Source organism: Octopus bimaculoides, chromosome 30 (genome assembly GCF_046866305.1).
Source record: "Octopus bimaculoides isolate indiv1 chromosome 30, ASM4686630v1, whole genome shotgun sequence".
Taxonomy (NCBI): Eukaryota; Metazoa; Mollusca; class Cephalopoda; order Octopoda; family Octopodidae; genus Octopus; species Octopus bimaculoides.
In genome coordinates, this window is record NC_142957.1 from 2347687 (window position 1) to 2372679 (window position 24993).

Below are 24993 nucleotides of genomic sequence, written 5' to 3' on the forward strand. Positions count from 1 at the left end.
TCCGATTGATAAATTGTTCTGAAATTTGCTTGTGAGTGTAGATGTTTATATATATATGTGTGTGTGTGTGTGTGTGCGTGTGTGCGTGTGTGTGTGTGTGTGCGCGTGTATGTATGAGACGACACTCCATATACACGACAAACTTTGCTTCAACACACAATTTCTTGCAAAACCAAATACAAAAACTATATGTATATATATATATATATATATATATATATATATATATATATATATATATATATATATATATATATATGGTGTTTGGGCAAAATCTGAAAATTTACATTAGAGGAAGAGAAAAGACGAAATCTTTCCAAAATAAAAGTGTCCTCGAGACAGCTCCGGAACCTGGCGCAGGCGTTTTTCAGGGGGTTTCTGGAAATATTTTTGAAAATCTCCTTGATCCTGACCACTAGATAAGCCTTGCTATTACAGGTAGACTAGTTGGTGTTTTTCCCAACGCCCCCCACCCACATTTAGTAATCTATGTGATGGCAATTAGGGTGATTAGGAGATCAGAAATTAGGGTTGGTGAATTGTAGAAATTTTCGAACAACTCCTTCTGACTCTTTCCGGTGGTATGGCCAGGTGCCATATGCTGCTGTCACACATATGGCCTTTCAGCAGCAGCTCTCACTAGTCATTAGCCGTCTGAATTGAGCCTAAGGTCCTGTTCAAATATGTGGAGATGAATTTTCGGCGTTTGGATGGGCAGATAGAATGCATAGTGCATCGCTTCCTACTGATCACTTCCTTGAAGTGTCCGTTGATGCTGTCCATGCCACAGCCTTTACAGTGTTCACAGAGCAATGAGGAGCAGTCATGGTGTTGGCCTTTTGATCCTACGACCTTTGTCCAGTTTGCGTTTAAAGTATCCACTCACAAGGATTTGGTATGCTCGAGTCTATACTAAAATATATTTGCGAAAATGGCAGTGGTTGCCTTTATACCAGTTGCTGAAGGTTAAATTATGATGGAGGGTAAAGCACAAATGTCTGAAAAGAGAGGAGATGCAGTGCTACACCGCTTCAAATGAGTGTAGGTGACAGTAGGTAAAAGAAAGATATAAACGGTGGTAACGAGGTGTCTAGATGTATCATCAAGGTACAAGAAGGTAAGTATATGAGGGTATCCAGACGGTGGAACACGGGGAAAGAAACCTGTGGGTAAAGAGAGTGACAGGTGGTAAAGGTGAGGCAAGAGGTTGTTTAAGTAATGAACAAAGGTAGTGTGGCTGATAGTTAATGTCAGTATGGAGTGTGGGGGAGATGAAAGAGAGAGAGAGAGAGAAGTGGATCAAGAAGGTGGAAGTGATGGTGGGGCACAGGAGTCATTGAGAACCCATTTGACAAATCGATTTGACGAATCAATTTGACTGGACGAAAACTGTATGTACAGAATTGTCATGTACACACACAGACATAGAGACATAGACACACACACACACACACACACACACACACACACACACACACGCACATACGCATGCATGTATGTATTTCTATGTTTGTAAATGTAAGTGCGGTTATGTTTGACCCCCACCAAAGCTTGACAGCCTGTGTTAGTTTGTTTACATTTCCGTAATCTAGCGGTTCGGCAAAACAATTTGCTAGAATACGTATCACGCTTGGAAGATATTAGTATCGCAGTTGATTCGTTTAACAAAACCATTCAATGCAGTGCCCCAGCATGACCGCAGTCCGATGACAAAAACAAGAAAACGATGCGTCACCGTCATACAAGCGGGGTCCTTTTTTTCTTGAAAACCATTTCTGCCACGGGAAAAGATTGATAATATACATGCCTGGGGTGTTCATCACTCTGTAGCGGACTAATGAAGCTGGAACACCGATGTCTGAGGATTCGCTGATGGTATTTCTGTGTTTTTAATACCCTAAGTTTCTTAAGAGAAGTCTACCCTAAACAAAACTCAAAACAAGTGCCCCTCCTGAGTTTGGATATGTGTAATAAGTGGTTCATACACATACTCTGACATAGAGATGTGTACACACACGTAAACATTGGCAGTTGCGTTATTGTTTCTACCGTTATCAGAAAAAGTATCAATGAATTCAAACATTCTTTTCTCAACAAGATGATGAAAAATTTCGTTTGTGTTCCATACCCTGTATAGCTTATCGTCCCGCATGGAGAAAAAGGTTATTCGTGAAATGGATGCCCTTTCTTCGTCTTTCAGATGTTTTAATAAACTCCTTGGTAAGGAAATAGATGCCATATTCTTTACATCTACTTCTTGTTGATCGGGATTTGGTGAGCGATTTATCTGGTGGAAAAAAAGAAAGATAAATAGAAATTAATAAAGAATAAATAACACTGCTACAATTGTTGCTGCTATTATTGTTGTAACCTCTTCTTCTACAACCACTACACGTCTACAACATTGCAAGTAACATAATATCTAAACCTACCAGTATCATACACTACCATTATCGCATATGAAGGAACCATTGGGGTTTCTACGTCGGTCAACTAATTATTGGTCTATTCAGTAATTTCCTACTCTCTGCCTCAATCGGTTCTTGTCGTGGGATCGCAGTGGCATGAAAACTGAAGTATTTTGTACAAAAGTCTGTTTATCTTATTGTTTTCAACCAATGACTTAAGTTTCTATTTATTCCTGAAACGTTTTGTACCAAGCACGCATCGATACAACCAAATACATACGTATAATCCCTTAGCTACATAGAATTACACATGATAATGTATATAGCTGAAACATGCACAAAATTTGTATATTTTTCTGATGAAGCAAATAATAAAATATAATGCAATCATTTGTATTAATCTAAGTTCTAATTATTTTGTTATATTGCTCATTTATTTAATCTGGTTGATATATACATATACATACATATATACACATACGTACATATAAAGATATATATTTGTATGTATACATATATATATATGTATGTATATATATATATATATATATATATATATATATATATATGTATATATATATATACATATATATATATATATATATATATATATATATATATATATATATATGTATGTATATATATATATATATATATATATATATATATATATATATATATATATATACGAAATTAAAATAAGCAACAGGACGTCAAGTAGTAGTGCAGTACACCCGTTTCAAGCAGATCCATTTAATTGAACAATACAATCCGTAAATTAGGTACTTAAATTCAATTTAAATACAGCGCTATCTTTGGCTGCAAGAAATATGGATTTTCAACAGAGAAGATATATTAATAACATTTTTTTCTTAAATAATTTATCAGAGTTAGAGGATGAAAGAATTTCATGTTGCCATTATTGTGGCAAGGATATCTCAGAGAAGAACAAGGTATGAACTTTATAACCAGCAGCCCGCTATGAACTGTCAACTGACATTGCTCTTTATTCTCAATAAACGCAGTCTTGTAGTCTTAAATTTTTTTTGATGATAAGAAGGTAGATAAATTGGAAATGAATTACAAGCCTATCACCACCACGGTGTCCCATACCACTCCAAAATTGTTGTTTCAGAGTCGCACTGCGCTGCTACTTTACATCCTGTTGCTTATTTAGATTTTATTCACCACATTTCGACCTGTGCGGATAATACCGGACTGACATGGTGCTTTAACTTAAGTACCTAATTCAACTGAATCTTAATTACTTCCTCTCTCTCTCTCTCTCTCTCTCTCTCTCTCTCTCTATATATATATATATATATATATATATATATATATATATATATATATATATATATATATATATATATATATGTATATATATATATATATATATATATATATATACATGTATGCATATATATGTATGTATACATGTATGTATACAGGTATGTATACATATTATACAGATGGTGATGGCTGAAAAGTCCTTGGCTTTGGGTAAAAGAAAATACAGAACATAATTCTATTCGACATATTCCCCTATTAAATTCACGCACTTATTGCCGTGATTCTATTTTACCAAGCCTTGTAAAAGAACCTGAAAGACTGGGCTTCCAACCAGGCCTTTCGCGAATCCCTACAACCAATGAACTTTTTTGCACCTCTTGTAGACAGTTATATCGATCGATCTTATAGATAGATGGATAGATTGATAGACGTCTTGTCTTTTACATTTGAACTGTAAGCCGTATCACATTATATAGGTTCAATAGCTATTTTATATGACAATAAACGTAATTATATTCCATTCTAATGTATTTATGAACTTGGGTGTTCATAACAAACGGTTAACAAGAGAGTAATCATGAGATCGTTTTGTACCATTGTGCTTCCTTCTGTTTCATTAGTTCCGTATGAAACACCATAGAAAAGACCATCGAAAGCGTCCCTATTCACTTTGGCAACACCAATACCAAGATTAGAATATATAGCTGTGACTTGCTTCTCTTCCAGTGGAATCTTTTCTGGGATTGATTCTATAATGTCCAGCAATCTGTTTAAAAAATCAAGAAAACGACTTTCAATTAACAATGTGTTTCGAATATGTAATTAGCTTTAGGTGTAATTACACTAATTATTTTAATTAACACATTTTTGCATGCTACTGTTGCTTCTAATACTTCTGTTGTTACTATGTTAGCGTTGATGCTGCAGCTTTTATTATTTATGTCACTGCAAATATGACCGCAAGATCTATTGATTTTCTTCTTCTTCTTCTTCTTCTTCTTCTTCTTCTTCTTCTTCTTCTTCTTCTTCTACTACTACTACTACTACTACTACTACTACTACTACTACTACTACTACTTCTACTACTATCAAAAGCGATGTGTATATTACCTGTTGGCACTTCTCTTCTCTTCTTCTGCCCCAGCCAAATCCTCCTCTGGAATGTTTATCAAATTGCTGATACAACGAAGTACATTGCCTAGTGTTATATTGGCGGACACTTTCGATATCAACGGCACCATTTTCTCAAGAATTTCTACAGTCAAGACAATATGTTCTTCTTTGAAATACACTGACTTTTGCGATATATCTAAGATCTCTTTCGAAATATTGTCGATATTTCCTGCAATGGAAAATATAATATGAAATTTAAGGGAATTACAGTCGCTTTAGTAGAAATATAAGATACAAATTAAGTGTCACATAACAATTAATGAATCACCGGAAGTTAATTAACAACTCCGACTCTAAATAGCACAGATTGCTAAAGTTCGGTTTATTAGTTGTATACTCATTGTTATACATCCTTAGTATCTCCTGGTCTGTAACATTAACTGCAACAGTGGGCGAGCTGTACAGTACTATGGGGACCTTTATAGTTGAGTAACACAGACATTTGGTGATGGTAGTGGTTGTTGGGGCTGTACATAATGCCATTGACAACCAATGAGCTGACACACCAGCCATCATAAATAGTCATTATTACCTACCAAATAACCAGCAGTTTCGGTGAAGGGGCTAATGTGATTTCATTGACCCCAGTGCTCAGTTAGCGTTTATCTTATCGACACAAAAATGATGAAAGGCAAAGTGAACCTTGGCAGAATTTGAACTCGGAATATAAAGACAGCTGAAATACCGCCAAGCAATTTGTCTGGCGTGCTAAAGATTCTGCCAGCTCACTGCCTAATTTAAGAATTAATATTGCTAAGTTTTCATAAAGGCCTAATTAAAAAATGAAATAATCATATACTCCGTACACATGAAAACTCTCTTCCATTTTACAGTGCCATAATAACATTTGAGTGAGATAAACTGTTCATATTCTGTGACAAACAGCTATGTAAACTGCTTGGTTGAAGCTTAAAATATTCTATACCCACCAATCTAACGTAATGTATAGAAAGAGACATGTTGTTTTTTCTGCTCCTTTATCTACTCAGCCTCTCTACAGAAAGTTAAGGAAGATGTAGTTTTAAGGCTATAAGGAAAAAAATCAACTCTCCTAAGTTACACATTCTGTCATAACGTTTCCATAAGTGAGTCAAATGATTTTCTGTTGGACGAGATGGATACATTGCTGTAGACGTCAAAAGGGAGGATACGGCACATTACATATTGGTTATTCATTTTAATTACAAATACACACACGCTCCCCCACCACACACACAGAGAGGGGATAGTGAAATAGACAGAAAGAACTCACAAACATATACTTCTTCTGCTACTTTGCTAATTCCACTAGTGTAAAAGTCCGTCAAAAACACCTTCTCGCTTACCTTTATCAATGTTTTTTCTTGCGATGTCCTTTAGTTGTCGAGTGATCCACTCTGTATTGTAACATTGTGACATATCTGGATCTTGCCAGATACCAGTAAACGGTGAACACTTTGGTGATATCGTATATTGGCTTGATGCCATTTTTATATGTTCCACCGTTCTTGGTGAACTGAAAAAATAAATGTAAAATATTGTCAGTCATGTATTTTCATTGTAAGAGTAATTTTATCAATCTCAGAGGAATATAAGAAACATTCGATCTGGTCGTGATTTGAACTCATAATTTAATGAAAGAAGGATAAATGGTGCAATGCAATTTAGGGAAAAATCTATTATTTACTCCTCATCCCCTATCTTCAAAACTAATGTCAAATATTTTCTAACTAGAGTTCAGATAAAAACAATATTCCTGCATCTGCTTTTATTTATTATGTGTTGATTTTGATTATTTAATACAAGATACGTTGGAATGGTATAGGTGATGCAATATTAAAGAACCAGGTTGTTAGTTCAAGTAGCGACAGCGGCAGCAATAAATTTGCATCTATTTTCCTATACATGCACAAATTTGAATAATTCTATCACTTGACCTTGTCTTTATACATAAAAGTCAGCCTCTGGGAGGAACGATTTAGATGTTTAGCTAGTGGAATGATGTGGTAGAAATGACAGAAGGCTGATCGTGTTACAAAGTCTGTGATGAATCAAATCCCAGGATGACCAACATATACTAGCAAGATGTATAGCTCTACAGTAATCATAAAACTGAGTAAATAATATTAGCCTGAAACCATCAGAATCACCGATAGATTCTATTGGCTGTATCTGGGTATGTGCCTTCTTCCCTACAATTATCTTGTGAAATTCTAGGACTTACAAGAATCTTTAAATCTTTGTATAATATTTATTTCAAATTTTGGCACAAGGCCAGCTATTTTGGACGGGGGCGTAATTCGATTACATAAACACCATTGTTCAATTGATACTTATTTTATCGAACCCGAAATGATGAAAGACAAAGTCGACCCTGGTGGAATTTGAACTCAGAACATAAAAACGAATGAAATGAAAGCTTAAAATAATATTGGCGACAAAGCAAATCTAGGTTGTTAGGAAAAGGCTAAATTATATCAAATAATGTATAAAAAGTAAAAATGCTGGGAGAAGAGATTGCAACCGATAGACATTTAATTCTATCGTGTTAATCCATCTAGCTGTTATTTACGCTACCAAGTAACGTTCTCTCACAATAGGATGGCGCTGAAAAGCTTCAAAATTTGAGTAGAAATAAATCAAAATAAACCAACCAGTATCTTGTTGCTACATGTGCATGACATGGGATCTCTGCAGTAGTTCCTATTTTTGTCATTGGCCAATAGAAAGTTCGATTGTTAGCTGATGTTGTGCTTTCATCACAAACCACTGAAGAAGAAACAAAACATGGATATCAGAGAAGTCAGTAGTAGTCGTTGTTGTAAATAAATAGTTGTGACCGGATTTGAGGACAATAGTTTTGACGTGTTGCAAACATATATGGAGAGAGATATACACTTACGCTAACAAAGCTATTCAAAATAGTTTAGATCGGACATTTTAGAAATATTATTCTCTTTAAGGCAAGACACGCGTGACCTTAGCAACGATCTATTAAACAATTAACTCGAAAGTGGTTCACCATGAACTTTCCATGATATGTAAGGACAGAAATATTTACTTCCATACTGAGATATGTACAAAATACGGGTGTGTATGGCAGAGACATATAGGCAATCATTGTAAAAGGTAAATACTGATAAAAGAAAGATGAGATGAGTCTGATTTTTCTGGTTAAGAAATGCATAATTTGGAGAAACTTTGAGCTCATCTGTTTTGAGAATGTAACTGAGAATCAAAAGTCCTGGTCAATACCACCAGAAATAACAATGTGTAAAGAAAAATATATTTACAGATGACCCACGAAGCTGATACAGATTTGCAACGCAACACACAATTCATTTGTCAACATACCGCACTTCTATTATCTTCCTTTTCACCACAATACCAAGAATCTTTCAGAAGGCTTACAACTGCATGTCAAAGCGTTTAGAAGAGAAGCTAAATCTAAACTCCGATAAAATTGGTTATAAAATGAAAACTATATATATATATATATATATATATATATATATAAACTTAAATATGTTTCGACTAAAGATTGGTCCAGGCCATGTCTAACTTAATAGCATCACCATATAATATATGTATATGCATACATACACATATATATGTACATGCATATATTTGTATATACATGCATATATGGGCACTGGACACCACGGCATATAAAATCATGAAATACGAAAACAACATATATACGAAATACGAAAATATGTAATACGAACTATCTTGCGAACAATAAAAGAAACAAATGGAAAACAAGACAAGTAACACGAAAAAAAATCTCTTCATCAATTGTTGACTGAGCAGGAAACAAAAAAGTGTTCGTAAAGTCTTAGAAACTTCTAAGTTGAAGTACCAGCAGTATGGAATTTGTCTATCTTCCTACTCTATTTAGAGTATTTAAGTAAAATTATATTAATGTGTCCGACTGATTAAAACACTCTATTTATTTATTTATTTATGCAGCTGAGGATAGCCCTGCAATTAAATTAATGTAATGATCGCATTTGAAAATTAAATGCAGCCGCTTGAAACGGTCGTACTGCATCACCTCTGGATATCCTGTTGCTTATTTTGACACACACACACACACACGCGCGCTCATGTATATATATATATAGATAACAATAACTGTGGTAAATACATTCGACTACAAATTCCTGAAGGCGGCGACCCAGCATGCCCGCATTCTAATGATAGAAACAATGAAAAGATAAAAGATATGTATCAGCGGAAAATCTATATTATATATATATATATGGTGGTTTTCTACTCCTTATGCAGAGTTTAACCACCCCTGATGTCGCTTTTTAAACCGGAGAATGTATGTTCTGAAAAGACACCCACACAGATTTCACGTCAAATTTGGACCACCAACAGCTGCAGATAAGTTCTGATCTTTGTGGACCTTAAAATGTATTTTGAGGCCTCCGTTAGATTTGCAAACATTCTGGCACACATTACATTCAAAGGTGTGCACAAACATATTGGCAGAATAGTTAGTGAAGGTTCGTTTTCCATGGGTTCGCTGATGGGATTTGAGGCCAACAAAATACAGGCATGGTCTGTCACAGACAGTGCACACAAATAAGTCATTGTTATTTAACTTCTCGATCGCTGAGTCTTGCATGCCTTATCCTGGCCTCTTCAAATGCTTTCACTTCACTCCACACTTTTGGTCGCCACCCAACTCGATCCGAAGCATGGGTTTTTATGTCTTCTATACATCCATTCCAAGTGACTTCATAATAGTCCGTATGCCGCCCTTAAATCTTTTTTTAGGTTTTACACCGATAGCGTTTCCTCTCAGCAAGCTCACCATAAAACAGCTGTTTCGGCTTGCGTTCATATGCCATTCGAACAATATGGCCACACCATCTCATTTGGTTCCTCAAAATCATAGCTTTAATTGAGGGGATACCTGCAGATGAAGGTATTTTTGATGGAATTGCTTTAACAATTTGAAATGCCTTTTATAACAAGTCCATGTTTCACAGGAATACAAGAGAGATGGTAAGACAAATGATTTGTAAAGAGCCAGCTTATTTATATGTCGCTGGCACCAAACGCGTGACTCTAAGCCATCACATATTTTTGCTACCCTTTGAATTCGCAGTTGTATTTCTGTATCAAGATTTCCAAAATTTTGAACAGAGCTTCCAAGGTAGATGAACAAATCGACAACCTCAAGTAACTTGCCCTTAACAAAAATTTTAGATTGGTTACAAACAATACCACTCGCAGGTTGATGCATTACAATTGTTTTTGTCAAGTTGATAGTCAAGCCAAAATCATTACAAGCTGAGTCAAATGCAGATACAAGATATTGCAGACCTGTTTCAGAATGAATGGCAAGAAGGCAATCGTCAGCGTATAACAGTTCCCTAATGAGTGAAGTAAAACCTTCGTTTTGAATTTCCGTCTGGTTAGATTAAAAACATTCCCTGTGGCTCGATAGTTTATGTAAATACCCTGCTCAGAGTTTTGATAATGATGTAACAACACAACAGCAAAGTATATTGCAAAGAGAGTGGGTGCATCAAGGTCTCCTTGCTTTACTCCATTTTCCACAGCAAAAGATTCAGAGAGCCTACCACCAAACCAAAGTTAACTATGACTTTCATATCTTGTTGCAAAGCCCTGATCATGATTACAAATTTTTCGGGGCAAACTATTTTTCTTAGAGTTAGCCACAGAGCATTTCGACTAACAGTATCGAATGCTTTTCTCAAATCAACAAAGCAATGGTATAGAGCAAGATTCTGTTCAATGCACTTTTCTTGTAATTGTCTGGCAGTAAAGATACAATCAGCTGTGCCCCTGGAGGAACGAAAACTACACTCAGACTCAGACACTATATTTGGAACTATAAAGGTATTTAAATGTTCTAACAAAATGCTGGCAAGAACCTTTCCAACCACAGACAAAAGCGAAATCTCGCAAAACCTTCCACACAGATCCTTCGGCCCCGATTTATACAAGGAGACAAAAGTGGCATCAATCCAGTCTTGATGCACTTTCTCATGTCTCCAACAGTGACAAATTAATATATTTAAGAGTTCAAACATTTTGTCACCCCCATATTTCCAGACATCTGCACAGATTCATTCACACCCTAGCGACTTATTGTTATTCAGCTTATTCACAGCTAAATAAATGTCGTTTAGAGTTGGTTCAAATGCCATCTCTTCTATAATTGTAAAGTGTTCGCGTGTCCTATGAAATCACCTACTGTGGTTGACAATGACGACAACGCCGAAAACGATGGTAATGGAGAGGATAAAACCAGTTATGATGACAATGGTGATAAAATCAATAAGAAACACGATACTTACTTTCATCAACCAATTTCATGTGACTTTGCTGGACTCCTAAGTCATGCAATGCCTGGGATTTGGTCAAAACGCGAGAGATGTTGCGTCGTAGTTGATCGTCAGTTATTTTGCTAAGTACACTACAGTACATAGTATATATTATTTTATTGTGGTCGAATCTGTAATAAAATATATGCAGTTAGATAGATAAATGGAAACATAGGGAAAATGTGAAGGGTATATATTAATGGAATGACCACAGAGAGGATGGGAGTAAAGGAATATAGTATTTAAACTACTGTGTATTAATGACTATGAAATGGTATTATTTATCTTACTTGTGTCTATGAACTTATCACTTCAGTGGCTATAAACAGTTTCATTGTTCTCTACAATCCAGTTGTCACACATTGACAACTGGATTGTAGACAGTGGCCTAGAATGCGTCCAACACGTCGAGAAGTGTGGCGGGTAAACTTTGTTACTGCGACCAAGGTTTGAATCCGGCCAAAATAAATAATAAGTTATGACATTCTTAAAGTATATTAACATTATGTAGGATACAAAGATTGACATTAAATATTTTCATTATTCTCACTGCACACGTAAAATAGCGACTTAAGTCCTGGGAAAGAGAACAATGAAACTGTTTATAGCTATATATATATATAGCTCTTTCTGTATCTTTAAATGCGTTTGTTTGCCATTTGTAAAATCAAACACTGATAAAACATAATCATTTCATTGAATGTATCAATTCGTATATTGTGGGTCACAAGTACAGCATTGTTGATTATTGTGAGATAATACATACGACAAAATGGAATGTTTAAAACAAAATCGGAATAAATATCGCAGAAGTTTTTGCTTACCCACAATATTCAACTCTGAATATTCCCGTCACGTTTAATAACTCATGCTCCATCTGCAAAAGCGAGATGTATATACAAATATGAATTATATAATAATAATAATAATAATAATAATAATAATAATAATAATAATAATAATAATAATAATAATAATAATAATAATAATAATATTAATAATAATAATAATAATAATAATAATAATAATAATAATAATAAGTGACAACAAAAGAATGAGACCTCGATACTAAGTAAATAGTGGTTTATTTATATATGTAAAATGTAGGACAAATAGTAAGTTGTCGTTATAGCACTCGGAGTTTCGCATCTCGGAGCGAAGAGCTACGATGCATTCTCGTCGGCTATGAATGGCAATAGACGCTAAGAAAAGCCGTTGAATAAAAGGGAAGTTACTCTAATAGGTACAAAAAAAAGAAAAAAATGAAAAGAGATAAAAATACACGTAACCATATTCTCACTACACACAGACATAAAACCTCCTGTATTCATAACGTCTACATACGTACACACTCAAACAAACATGCATATGTACATGCACATACACACACAAACATATATGAGCATGTATGCACTCATTCATATACACATATCCATACACACACGCACACATGTATATATATATATATATATATATATATATATATATATATATATATATATATATATATATATATATATATATAATGTTGTTGTTGTTGGCACTCCGTCGCTTACAGCGTCGAGGATTCCAGTTAATCCGATCAACGGAACAGCCTGCTCGTGAAATTAACGTGCAAGTGGCTGAGCACTCAACAGACACGTGTACCCTTAACATAGTTCTCAGGGGTTTAAAACCTGACACAGTGTGACAAGGCTGGCCCTTTGAAATACAGGTACAACAGAAAGAATGAGAGAAAGTTGTGGTGAAAGAGTACAGCAGGGTTCGCCACCATCCCCTGCCGGAGCCTCGTAGAGCTTTAGGTGTTTTCGCTTAATAAACACTCACAATTCCCGGTCTGGAAATCGAAACCGCGATCCTATGACCACGAGTCCGCTGCTCTAACCGCTGGGCCATTGCACCTCCACACACACACACAGACACACACACACACACACATATATATATATATATATATATATATATATATATATATATAAATATATTTAGAGAGAGAGAGAGAGAGAGAGAAGGGTATATGTACACTGCAAAATAAAAGTCTAAGCATATTCTCTCTACCAAACACGGTCTGTTGTGGAAGCCGTGAATTTCATCTTTAGGTCATTCTGGCTTGATGAGCCTACGCAACCAAACTGGCTCAACATAGCCTGGCAGAGGGGTACATTCTTTTAAATAATCTTACCCATGAGTACTTAAAGCGATTAAATTGACCCCCGTGCTTAACTGGTACTCACGTTATAGACTCCGAAAGAATGAAAGGCAGAATTGGCCGGGCTAGGATTTGAATTCAAAACGGAAAAACGGACGAAATACCGCTAAAGATCATGGCTGGCGTACTAAGGAGTTGTCCAGTTCGCCGCAGAATATATCCAATGTAAAATAATAAATTCATACGCATATATATACACATAGAGAGGGAGAGGTTATTATGCTGTAAGTACTATAGACATACTATAGTTAAGCTCCAGGTTCGATGATTATGTGAATGAGGAGTCCAGCCTTGGATTTTCATCTCATTCTGAAATTTTATATATGTATATATATATATATATATATATATATATATATATATATATATATATATATATATATATATATATATATATATATATATATATATATATATATATATATATATATATATATATATATATATATATATATATATATATATATATATATATATATATGCGTATGTGTTTGACTGTGCGGCAAAAAGAGAGAGAGAGAACTCTACTCACAGCTCTTGATATGTTCACAGTAGTGATTTTATATTCGTTGAACTTTTTAAAGGCCAAATGAAATACAAAGGATTTGGTCCAGCCTATGGAAAGATATAGAAGATAATCGCTGCGTTTATAAATGAGACAGATATAAAATATTCATACATATATAAAAATACATTTGACGTTATCACATATACACTTAGAAATACTACATATTTTTTTATATATCTAATATATGGAAATACCAAATACTTTTTCTTCGAACACTGGAAATCATATTCCAATCAATTTAATCCTAAATGATACCAATGTTAATTTTTCTCTGAACTACTTCTAGAAAACATTATCGTAGAATAAATTACACCACTCATGTTATGTTATATTCCTCTAACACCGATTTTTAAATTTCTGTAGCATTTCGTAAGTACAATATAGTTTTTTTTATATATACCTAATATTTCTCAATACAAAATGTTTTTCTTGCAACACTGGAAATTATATCCTAACCGATTTAATCCTGAATGACACCAACGTTATTCATCCAATCTTTATTTACATTTCCCAATCTAATTCTTTGTATGTTGCACCCATCAGGGTACTTTTGTTTTCATGCCCTGTTATGGTGATAGACATTAACACGCTGTGTGATTAAAAGGTGGACTCGTCGAATTCATATAAAGAGTCTCGTTGAAAGAGGAGTTGGAGTCTCGTGTGTTGCTAGTCGGAATTTATGTCTGTGACTGCATTGCTTTACCCCCGCCTCGTTAAAATCATATATCCGCAACCAAATATGGCTACGAGATATTCGAAGCTTCCATAGAGCGTTCGAAATTTTGGTACGAAACCAAAGGAAAAATGGTAAACATGGAGTATTTGTTGTCCCACGTGGTGCAGTTGCAACAGCAATAGCAGCATCAACAACAACAACAACAAGAACAGTTCCTGGAATTAATGTTGAGGAAGTTTGAAAGTACATCAGGGGTATTTACGCCGGACGCCGTGAAAATCTTGATTGGAGAGATAGTTTTTAATCGACAAGGTATTATTTTATTTTCTCTGCATATTTTGGAAGATACATAGGAATCTTCAAAGAATATGTAGTTGCTGGATTGACAAGAAAAACGTGCGACAATTTTTAGGAATGTTATCCCTTGCCAAACAAGAAAATTATTGCAATTTATTTTTTACCGAAAACATCAGATGAGATTTGTTTCGATGAAACAATTAACATGTTATCTAAAGTTTACAATAAAAGACGTTCCATGTTCAGTTCTCGGTGGCAGTGTTTAAATTTGGTAAAAATAGATGATGTCTCCAATGCTGAAGTTCTAAACAGAGGGGTGAAAATTTCAATTTAAATGAATTAACCCCCGGACATTTTGAAATGTTTGATTTTTTTTCAAGGGCTAATTCCAAGCAAAGATGTAGATATACGTTCCTGGATATTAAAACAAAAAATTAGAACAGGGTCAAAATGTAATTCTAGAGGCAGTTGCGGAAGAATCCCTCTAAAATTAGTATAAATTTAAGACATGACGCGGATAAAATTGAAGGAAAAGATTGCTCTCATATTCATACGTGTTGACCTGTAACGGATAAGAAGAAAGAGTGACAAATGTGAAGACCAATTCCATACTATGAGCACGGCAGCTTACATTTTAAATGTAACTGCCCTTTTAAAAATCTAAAATCTTTAGAGTGCGGAAAAAAATCGGACACAAAATCTCATTGTAGAGCAAAACAAAAAGAAAAAAAATTCTGGCAAGAAAGTATTGTCAGCAAAAAATCTAAGTGAGGTTCAGAAAATAAAATTTGTGTTCAGGAAAGTGAATAATGTGAATATTAAGTTACGATTGAGTACGGGTAGTGATATCACGATAATTAGCGTAGATATGTACAGAAAAATCAGAAAAGCTTGTTTGAAAGAAACTTCGAAAATTGCGTGTGATACTTAAAGAAAAAATCGCATTTTTAAAGTGATGTTAAATTTCGAGGAAAATCCTTAAAAGCAATATTTTTTCTGTTGCATAATACGACAAATACATTTGGAACAACTGAATGGATTTATTTAACTCGTGGAACGTCTTTTTAATTTTGTTTTTATAAACACGTGAACGGTTTTTCTGCCAGTACAAATAAGGCATTGGAGAATTAAAAAAATAATTAAAAAAGACTTTCCCAGAAGATTTTGCTCATGAATTAAGTCTTTGCGCCAAAACAGAAGCGAAGTTTCAAGTAAAAGAAAACAATATATCGTTATTTAATCGAAAAAAGACTGTACCTTTCACAGCGTTGAAATAAGTCAACAAAGAATTGCATAGACTTGAAAAGCTGGAGTTATTGAAAAAATGATTATGCTGAATGGGAGTCCCCTACAGTTTATGTAAAGAAAAAAAATCAAATCCATGTACGTGCTGATTTATCAACAGGGTTAAATTAATGTTTGGTGCCATATTTATTACCCGTTACCAGTTTCGGAGGAAATTCTCGTGAAGTTGAATGGAAGAAAATTCTATTTCAAAGTTTGACCTCTCTGAAGCATACCTGCTGGTACAGGTTAATGAGGAATGCTCGAAATTACTAACGATAAATACCCATAAAAAATTGTATGAATTCAATCGACTTCCTTTTGGCATAAAGGTGGCACCATGTTTTTTCCAACAAGTTAAGGACACAGCTCGTAGGTCCGGATTTCACAATAGTTTACCTTCGCAACAAATCATAAAGAGCGAATCTTGATGAATCTTGTGGTGAGCATACTGAGCATGTTAACACGTCTTCGAAAAAAGAGAAGAAAATAGATTTCAGCTCGGCGAGGAAAAGTGTGAATTGTTTATACCAAAAATAAACTAAGGCAGATTATCGATGAAATTGGACGTAGAACAGACCCGTTAAGGGTGAGTGCAATAAAATATGCCTCCTCCGTGAAACATTACAACGTTGCATGAATTCTGGGGGTTCGGAAATTGCTACCAGGTATACATACCGAATATGCACGATTTGAGAGCACCCTTGAATAACTTGTTAAAAAAAGACGCCAAGTGGAACTGGTCGGACAAGTGCCAAAGATCGTTTGAAAACCATTTAAAACATCTTAACGTTGGAATTGTCATTATCACATTTTGACCCGAATTTAGAAATAGTAATAGCATCAGACGCTAGAAAAAGCGGTATCGAATCTGTGATTTTACACCAATATGAAGATAATAGTTGAAAGCCGTAGCTTATGCTTCGCGTTCCTTATTGCCGGCTGAGAAAAGTTTGAGTGAAATACAGAAGGAAGCATTAACCATCATATCTGCGGTAAAAAAAAGTCCATAAATTTATACATGGAGAAAGTTTCCGTTTGTAAACAGACCACTGCCCATTATTGTCGATCTATGGATCAAAAAAGTGTATTCCCACACATACAGCCAACAGTTTGCAGTGTTTAGGAATGATCATACTGAATTATGAGTGGGATATGCAGATGGTTTGTCGAGGTCAGTACCAAAATACAGTGAACCAGTAGAAGACGCAGTGATAGCGGCGCTAAACATCCAAAAATGAAATATATATTATATTGTGCAACGTTGTGCGTGAATTGCCTGTCAGATCGGAGGAAATAGAAATGAAGGCTGAGACGGACGAATTTATCATGAAAATGAATAAGTAGTGAGATGAGAAGAAACAAAAAACTACGTGTCGCTGGACGTAACACAGTTTAGAACTTGTACTTGATATAGGATAATGTGCTTACGTGTGCACTGAACATCATGATGCCTGTCTCACTGAAAAATCGAATGTTATAGGAATTCCACACTGGACATCCAGGAATTTATAAGGTGAAGTCACTTATGAGGAGTTATGCTTACTGGCCGAAAATGGATGAAGATTTTGAATGTAAAGAAATGGAAAAGAAGTTTGGGAAGACGACGAAATAATCAAACGGATCAGTAAAATGGCGTAGATGGTGAACAATTTGAAATGGGAACATAAAAGACACCAAAATCAGCTGAAAAGAAAGAGATACAAGGAAAGAAGTACTCAATGCAGTTCTCTACGATATCTTTGATGTGCAGACTTCGCATGAAATCGTCGTACAAGGAAAAGAAAACGTAAGGTACAGAATTGTTGGAAGTGGTCCCAAAATGAAAAAATATTAAGCCTCCGAGAGAAGTAAATCTCTAAAAGGGAAAGGTGGTGTGAAAAGAATTATTCCCTTCCAGCGAAAGACAATCTCAAATGGGGAGATGTGGTGATAGACATTAACAGACCTGTGTGATTAAAAGTGTATCTCGTAGAAATCTTAGCTGCAAATTCTGCATTTGGTCTTAGGGTCTGTTTTCATTATTTTGCTTTTATAGTCGTTAGGAGTCAGACATTAGTCTTGAACTGCCAGAATTAGTCTTTCAGTTTCAGTTCCTACTCCCAAGCTTTTGACTCATTGTAGGCTTTTATTTAGACTCTATCAGGCTACGAGTAAGTTTTCTCTCCATTTCTTCTTCAGCATGTTTTGTAGTCTTGTTTTCGTGTTGTTTTTGTCTCTCTGATCATTTCTGCTATGTTGTCATCCGAGGTAAGTGTATTAGTGTACTTGGTTTCTGTTTTGTATTTTGTCGCCTTGTATGCATGCAGCTAAGTGCCATTTATGTAAATACCAGCCGTCTTCCATTTCATTCTGGTTCAGAAAAAGGTGGGATCAAAATATTTCATTAATGTAGGTGCATGTGTGTATTATGGACCTAAAACGATTGAAGGACCAATACATGAACACATATGTACATATAGATACGTATGTGTGTCTGTGTTTGTGTATGCACGGCTGCATGTGTATACACACATATATACACACATGCACACACGTATACACACATCAAAATATCTACCCATATTTTAACTATTATACAATTTTCTAATTAACTATCAATTTCAATAAACCAGTTCGTGTTATATTAAACAATAAATAGCACTTACCAATGAAATCATTCTCGTTACATAAGGTTCCGACGCAACAACCAGCACAAGAAGTGCCACTGGGCCATTTATCGCATGCAGCGGTATTGTCTCTCATAGCTTGAACACATTTCCTGTATGTGCTGCAGGACTTTTCAGTTTTCAGTGTAACACCGTTCGTTGATAATGTGAACCGGCATACAGGCTGTAATAATAGATATGAAAATGATATACTACAACTACAATATTTACAAGAACGACTAGTAACGGCTACGGCAACAACAACAGAAACAACAAATCTGGGGATGTTTACCGTGCAAGTAAGTTTAATCATTGCTTATGAATTATCCAAAAACAGCAAATTAAACCGAAAACAACTCGTCAAGGTGTTGAAAGCTAACAGCATAATTAATCCTCCGTAAAATTTATTGCTATTTATCAATTACAAATAATGTTTTGAATACTTACAGAATCAAAAGCTTTCTGATCACATGTAGATGCGGCCTTCGAATCACTGTCTACACTAACACCACTTCACTCTGTCACTCACCATCAAACTTAAAATAGGTCAAATAATCCCAACAAATATGTATCATTTCGCTAGAATTTCTTGTTAATCGTGGAATGCAGACGGTGAAATTTTCATGCAAAATTTACCAAAAATCACGTGTGTAAAACTGACCAAGTTGAGAAACTAATACACCACGAAGTTAGAAATAAAGATACCTTTTATCTTTTACCTGTTTCAATCATTAGATTGCAGACATGTTGAGATACAACCTTGATTTTTTAGTAGAAATGAATCGACCCCGCTACTTATTGTTTTAAACCTGGTGCTTATTCTATCGATCTCTATAGCCGAGGACATAAACACACCAGCAGGGTTGTCAAGCGGTGATGGGGACAAACACAGACACAAAGACGCACACATTGATATATATATATATATATATATATATATATATATATATATATATATATATATATATATATATCCACTCACAAAGCTTTGGTCGGCCCGATGCTTTAATTGAAGACGCTTGCCCAAGATGCCACGTAGTAGGACTGAACCCGGAACCATGTGGTTGGGAAGCAAGCTTCTTACCACACAGCCAATCTTGTGCCTATAAAAGATACTGATACTATATCTAACCGTAATTTGAACCGGAAACTCGTTCCTTTTAAACTAGAAAAAATTCCGGATCTCGCAAACTGAGTGATGACGGCATTAAGAAATAAAAAATAATGCTTAAAACCTACAAATAATACAAGTAGACTGGCATCTTCAAAAAACTAATAAAGTGATTGGAAATGAAAGCTAACTGAACTTCACGAAAATAGAAAGTTCTGAGAGCAGGACAGAAAATAAAACAGAGAACAGAATTCAGCCATCACTTCAATTAAGCTCTGTTCTACTATAATCCCGTATATCACTTAATGTGAAGCATTGATCTGTCATTACCGGTGTCTTTTATTGTTTCGCTTGTGTCTCTTTCACCAATGTACGAATGTGTATTCAGAGATATGCCTGACAATTCTAATTTGTTTTAGCTCTGTTTTGAACGTATTGCTTTCACCATTTCCAGTTGAAATAATATGACCGGCACCCATTATGTCCAGCAGTGCTTATTTTACTACTTGCTGTGAGTAAAGATTTAATCCGCCTCCAACTTTTTGTAACCTCATCTATCATGCAACCTCTTTTACTATGGCCACCAGTCAAAGGAAATCTGTCATTTGCTTCTTAACTTATTCATTAATCCACTCCCTGTAATCTTTGCGAGCTGGTAGGGCCTTGTCCGATTTCCGACTACCCACTCTAAGCCTCGCGAGAATAGGTCGTTCCGCAAGGAGTCTTGATCCCAGGTTGATTCCTGACCACATGCATTCATACATCCTACTCTAAGCACAGCAATGTTTGTCGGAGAAAGGTCAATCATAAATTCGTGTGTTCGTTTCCTGGATAGGGTTGAACGTTGTGTCCTTAAACAAGGCACTTCATTTCATTTTGTTCCAGTGTATTCCACTGAAAATGGTTTCCAGCCTAGTGATGGTCATCCATTTCTCCCTTCGATCGTCACATCCTTGTTGTCTCATTGAGTCATGCATAAGAAGAACGATAAGGTGTCAGTGTCTACAGAGGCACCTAAAACAATTAGCAAAATCATACTACAAGCTACCTAGTCCAACTGGCTTACGAGTGACGGCTATCAGTATATTTTAATGGACAGGAAAACAGTAAGATTTCAGTTTACCATTGTTTCTGGACAACTGGTCACATCTGAATCATTGCAAATCATCCTTGAACATGTTTGGCACTGCAAATTCCTTTGAAATAACGAGTAATCTACAGAATATAAGTAAATATCTGTATTTATAAACCAAATAATGCAATGCATAGCAATAACAAGAAATATTTTCTTTCTGATGTAAAGCAAATGTATACGTATTAGTGTTGGAATCAATACATGTTAGACATATAAACCAAATTATTAACAAAGACTATAAACCTATTTTTATATTCATTTAGAAATGTTTCAATTGTCACAAATTCAACTGAGAAAAGCATGAAAGCTATCTGTTGCCCTTCTCTTTTAGTATTCTGATCTCACACAAAAATGTGAAACTTGTGGAACAAGTCAAATAAAGGGATGAAATTCGAAAGTGGTAAGTGTTGTTGCAGAGGGAAGTCCCTTATAAAACCCGGGAATGTCATTTAAATTATGCTACACATTTATATACACACGCACACACACACACACATACACTCACACATACACAGCCATGCTCACACGTGCTCTCACACATACACTCTTGCACCCATTATTTTGCTTTGTATTTCTAAATCACTCACTTCTCTCTCCTCCTCCTCCTCCTCCTCCCTTTACTTGTCGCTGGTTGCTTGGCGGCTACCAACTGCAACAATTTACTTCCCATACGCAGACACATGTCCACCCCTTCTGCTCTCTCTTTCCATTCATGTTTACTCTTCTTCCAATAAAACCACTTTTGCTCGTCTCTCCTTTCGTCAGTCATTTCCTGTCTCTCTCTCTGAACACGTGTACAAACCCTTTTTTTTTTTTTTGGTACTGACTACATTATTTGATCTCCATGAGGTGTGCCATCTCTTTCAGACTTTTTCTGTTTTGCCTGCTTCTTGGGCTTTTTTCAGCTAAAAAATTATATTTACGCTCTCCAACGCCATTGACTGTTCATCAATTCACTAAGTTTTCTCTCATATAATGGGACATAAAAATATTTAGTACAGACACTCTGTACACATCTATCCATCTACTATATTCTATGCTCATTATTCCTGGGAGGGTCATGAGGAGATGTGCTCCCTCAGGTACCTTCTGAATAGGGTCCTACCAGAAGCAACTGCTAATAGACTTTCTGGTTGAATTCTCAAACGTGACCATTTGAGACTATAGATATTATCTAGCCATCTGTTCATGGTCTACCCCTCCATTTCCTGCGGCTTTGCATCGTTTAAAGTATTGATCTTGTGAATTTTTCGTGTGACATTCTAAACTCATGCACATATTACTTGAACTGTAGCGAGTCAATGCGAAAAGGTACCGATCCGATTTGGAGAGATTACATCATCTCCAAGGTACGCCCTGTGTCGAGTAAAGTTACTCCAGTTTTTTTCTGAGGAATCCCATTTCGGCTTCTTGTACTTGAGATCAAACTCTTTCGGTCGTTAGCCAATATTCATGACCATATGTGGGGAGGGGCACGAAAACCAAACTGAAGATAGCGTGTTTGGCTTTGATACCAAGTTGTCCTATTCTGAGGATCGAATGCTGGAACATTTTTTGTATTTCGGGAGGGTCATTATGCCAATAATAAACACACATACAGGTTCTATTTCACTTTATTATTTGTCACTTTGTTAACAATTTGTTAACGAATTAACTAAATGAATGCTTGATTAATCTTTCGTTTAACCCATCAACCAGTTAAGGTTGCTCGCGACTTTTTGTTGCCATTCATGACCACTTTAATGACTTTCTTAATTTTTTCTGGCTCTATCCTTATGAAGTTTTGAGTGAGAATGTACGTGAGAGAGGGAGTTAGAGAATATGTCTGTGTGCATATATGTGTTTATATGCGAGCGTACATTCCTGCATGTGTACGCTGTTGTGTATGTGTTTGTGGGAGTATGTGTGTCTGTAAGTGTGTGTGTGTGTGTGTGTGTGTGTGTGTGTGTGTGTGTGTGTGAAAGTGAGAGAGAACGCTGATAACAGTGTGTGATACAGTTGTATCTATACGTTCATTAGAGAGAAGATGTGAATGTAAAGCGTGTGGATGGTAAAACGTTTATTCCTTTATGTTTTTATCTATAGTTTCCGTTTCATAAGACATTAGATTGTGAGCTGCAGAGAATAACCCGGATTTTTCTTAATGTTAATAATAAAGAAAAGAAGAAATAACAATTTTGCTAACTTTGACATTGCGAATACTTCAGTATAGGTATTACTCTGCCTGAAGCCTCCTGACATGTGCCATTGACGTCCACAGTTCTGCCATACACTTTTTTTATATGTTGTACGAAGGCTGGCAGGTGACATCCACACACCATATCGTCATTGTTTTCGAGGTTACTGTAATTATATAAAGAGAACTCTAACTGAATGCGCATCACATCTACAAAGATTTGACAGGAAGCAAAGATTATAAAAATTATGATATTCATCGTTTTTTCCACGAGTTGTTAATAACATCAATAATGTGAAACGGTGTCTAGTGGACAGTAGAGAGGTTCTATTCTCTTTTAGCTTACATATTGAAAAATAATGCACCTTTAAGTAAGAAGATTACTAGCCACTTGAAACGATTATTTTATTGTGTTTTAGGGACGTTTTAGGGTCGGGAATTTGGTGATAGGGACCTTGTGCCGCTGTATCTGAGAAAACTCATTTAGATTAGAGGTTTTGGCTCTAAGAAGGTTGTGCTTATTCCATCTAGCAACTGATTTTTAAAGTTAGGGACGTACCACCTCAGATATGGAAAGATTTCAGTGTTGTAGATTTTGTTTAGTTTCAGCGAAACAGCCATGTATAGTAATGCTCCTAATTAACATAAGAAAAATTATGTAGTTTTCGAAATATCAAATGGAATATTTTCAGTTTTCACAAACAACAACTATACTAATAGTAATAATAATAATAATAATAATAATAATAATAATAATAATAATAATAATAATAATAATAATAATAAACTCGAATGTGGAATCTAAAAACAGAAACAATTCCTATCATAGTAGGTGCCTTAGGTATAATAAAAAAATATTCAGACAAATACATAACAAAAATAGCAGGACTTACAAATATATATAACATACAGAAAATTGCACTACTGGGTACTGCACACATTCTACGCAAAACACTTTCAATACAGTAAACATAAGAGCACCACAGCAAACCACAGCACATACCCAAGGCGCACAGAGCTGCGCTCGGTAGTGAAGTGAAAGCACGTTATAAAAATAAAACTACTGAATAATAATAATAATAATAATAATAATAATAATAATAATAATAATAATAATAATAATAATAATAATAATAATAATAATAATAATAACAATACGTTCTGCTGGCATAACAGACTGGACTTGGTAGTGGTCGACAAGATGCACTACATGTGCTATATAGTTGATGTCGCATGGCCCTTTGACCGCCGAATAGTCAAGACAGAAGGCGAGAAAATAGATAAATACAACACTTTTTAAGTACAAAATATCCCGGCTATGGAAAATGTTGAAGATATAGATAGTGTCAATTGTTATTGTTGGATCCTTGAGAGGAATATAATAGAAATTGGAATAGAATGCCAGGAATTGTTACCAAAGTTTTGCATCCTGGACGCGGTCAGAATAATTAGGAAAGTACTAGATTGCTGAAAAGGACGGATAGCATGGTACGGTAGGCTGCAGGTAGTAAGCCCGCTATGCATGCACGAGTGTAGGGGCTCCAAGAAAACCTTTGATAAAAAGAAATAATAATAATAATAATAATAATAATAATAATAATAATAATATCAATAATGATAATATTAATAATAATAACAATAATAATAATAATAATAATAATAGGGCAA

General features: G+C 35.2%; 2 protein-coding genes across 4 annotated transcripts in view; one reads left to right on the forward strand and one right to left on the reverse strand.

The window, feature by feature from the left end:
• Positions 1–24993, forward strand: part of LOC149130124 (uncharacterized) — a 292428-nt gene that overhangs the window by 62831 nt on the left and 204604 nt on the right. The window lies entirely within an intron of this gene.
• LOC106877839 (uncharacterized) overlaps positions 1789–24993 on the reverse strand; it is a 117060-nt gene continuing 93855 nt past the window's right edge. The window contains exons 23-33 of one of the 3 annotated variants that reach the window (XM_089346147.1): positions 23335–23492; positions 21138–21229; positions 18904–19087; positions 13963–14045; positions 12046–12098; positions 11195–11352; positions 7508–7622; positions 6200–6369; positions 4812–5043; positions 4296–4467; positions 1789–2287 (exon numbers count right to left, since the gene is read on the reverse strand). In XM_089346147.1, coding sequence (XP_089202273.1) covers positions 1934–2287; positions 4296–4467; positions 4812–5043; positions 6200–6369; positions 7508–7622; positions 11195–11352; positions 12046–12098; positions 13963–14045; positions 18904–19087; positions 21138–21229; positions 23335–23492 — 1771 coding nt within the window. In that variant the 3' untranslated portion in view covers positions 1789–1933. The remainder of the gene's footprint in view (positions 2288–4295; positions 4468–4811; positions 5044–6199; positions 6370–7507; positions 7623–11194; positions 11353–12045; positions 12099–13962; positions 14046–18903; positions 19088–21137; positions 21230–23334; positions 23493–24993) is intronic. The other 2 variants (XM_089346146.1, XM_089346148.1) reach the window with 2 other exon arrangements.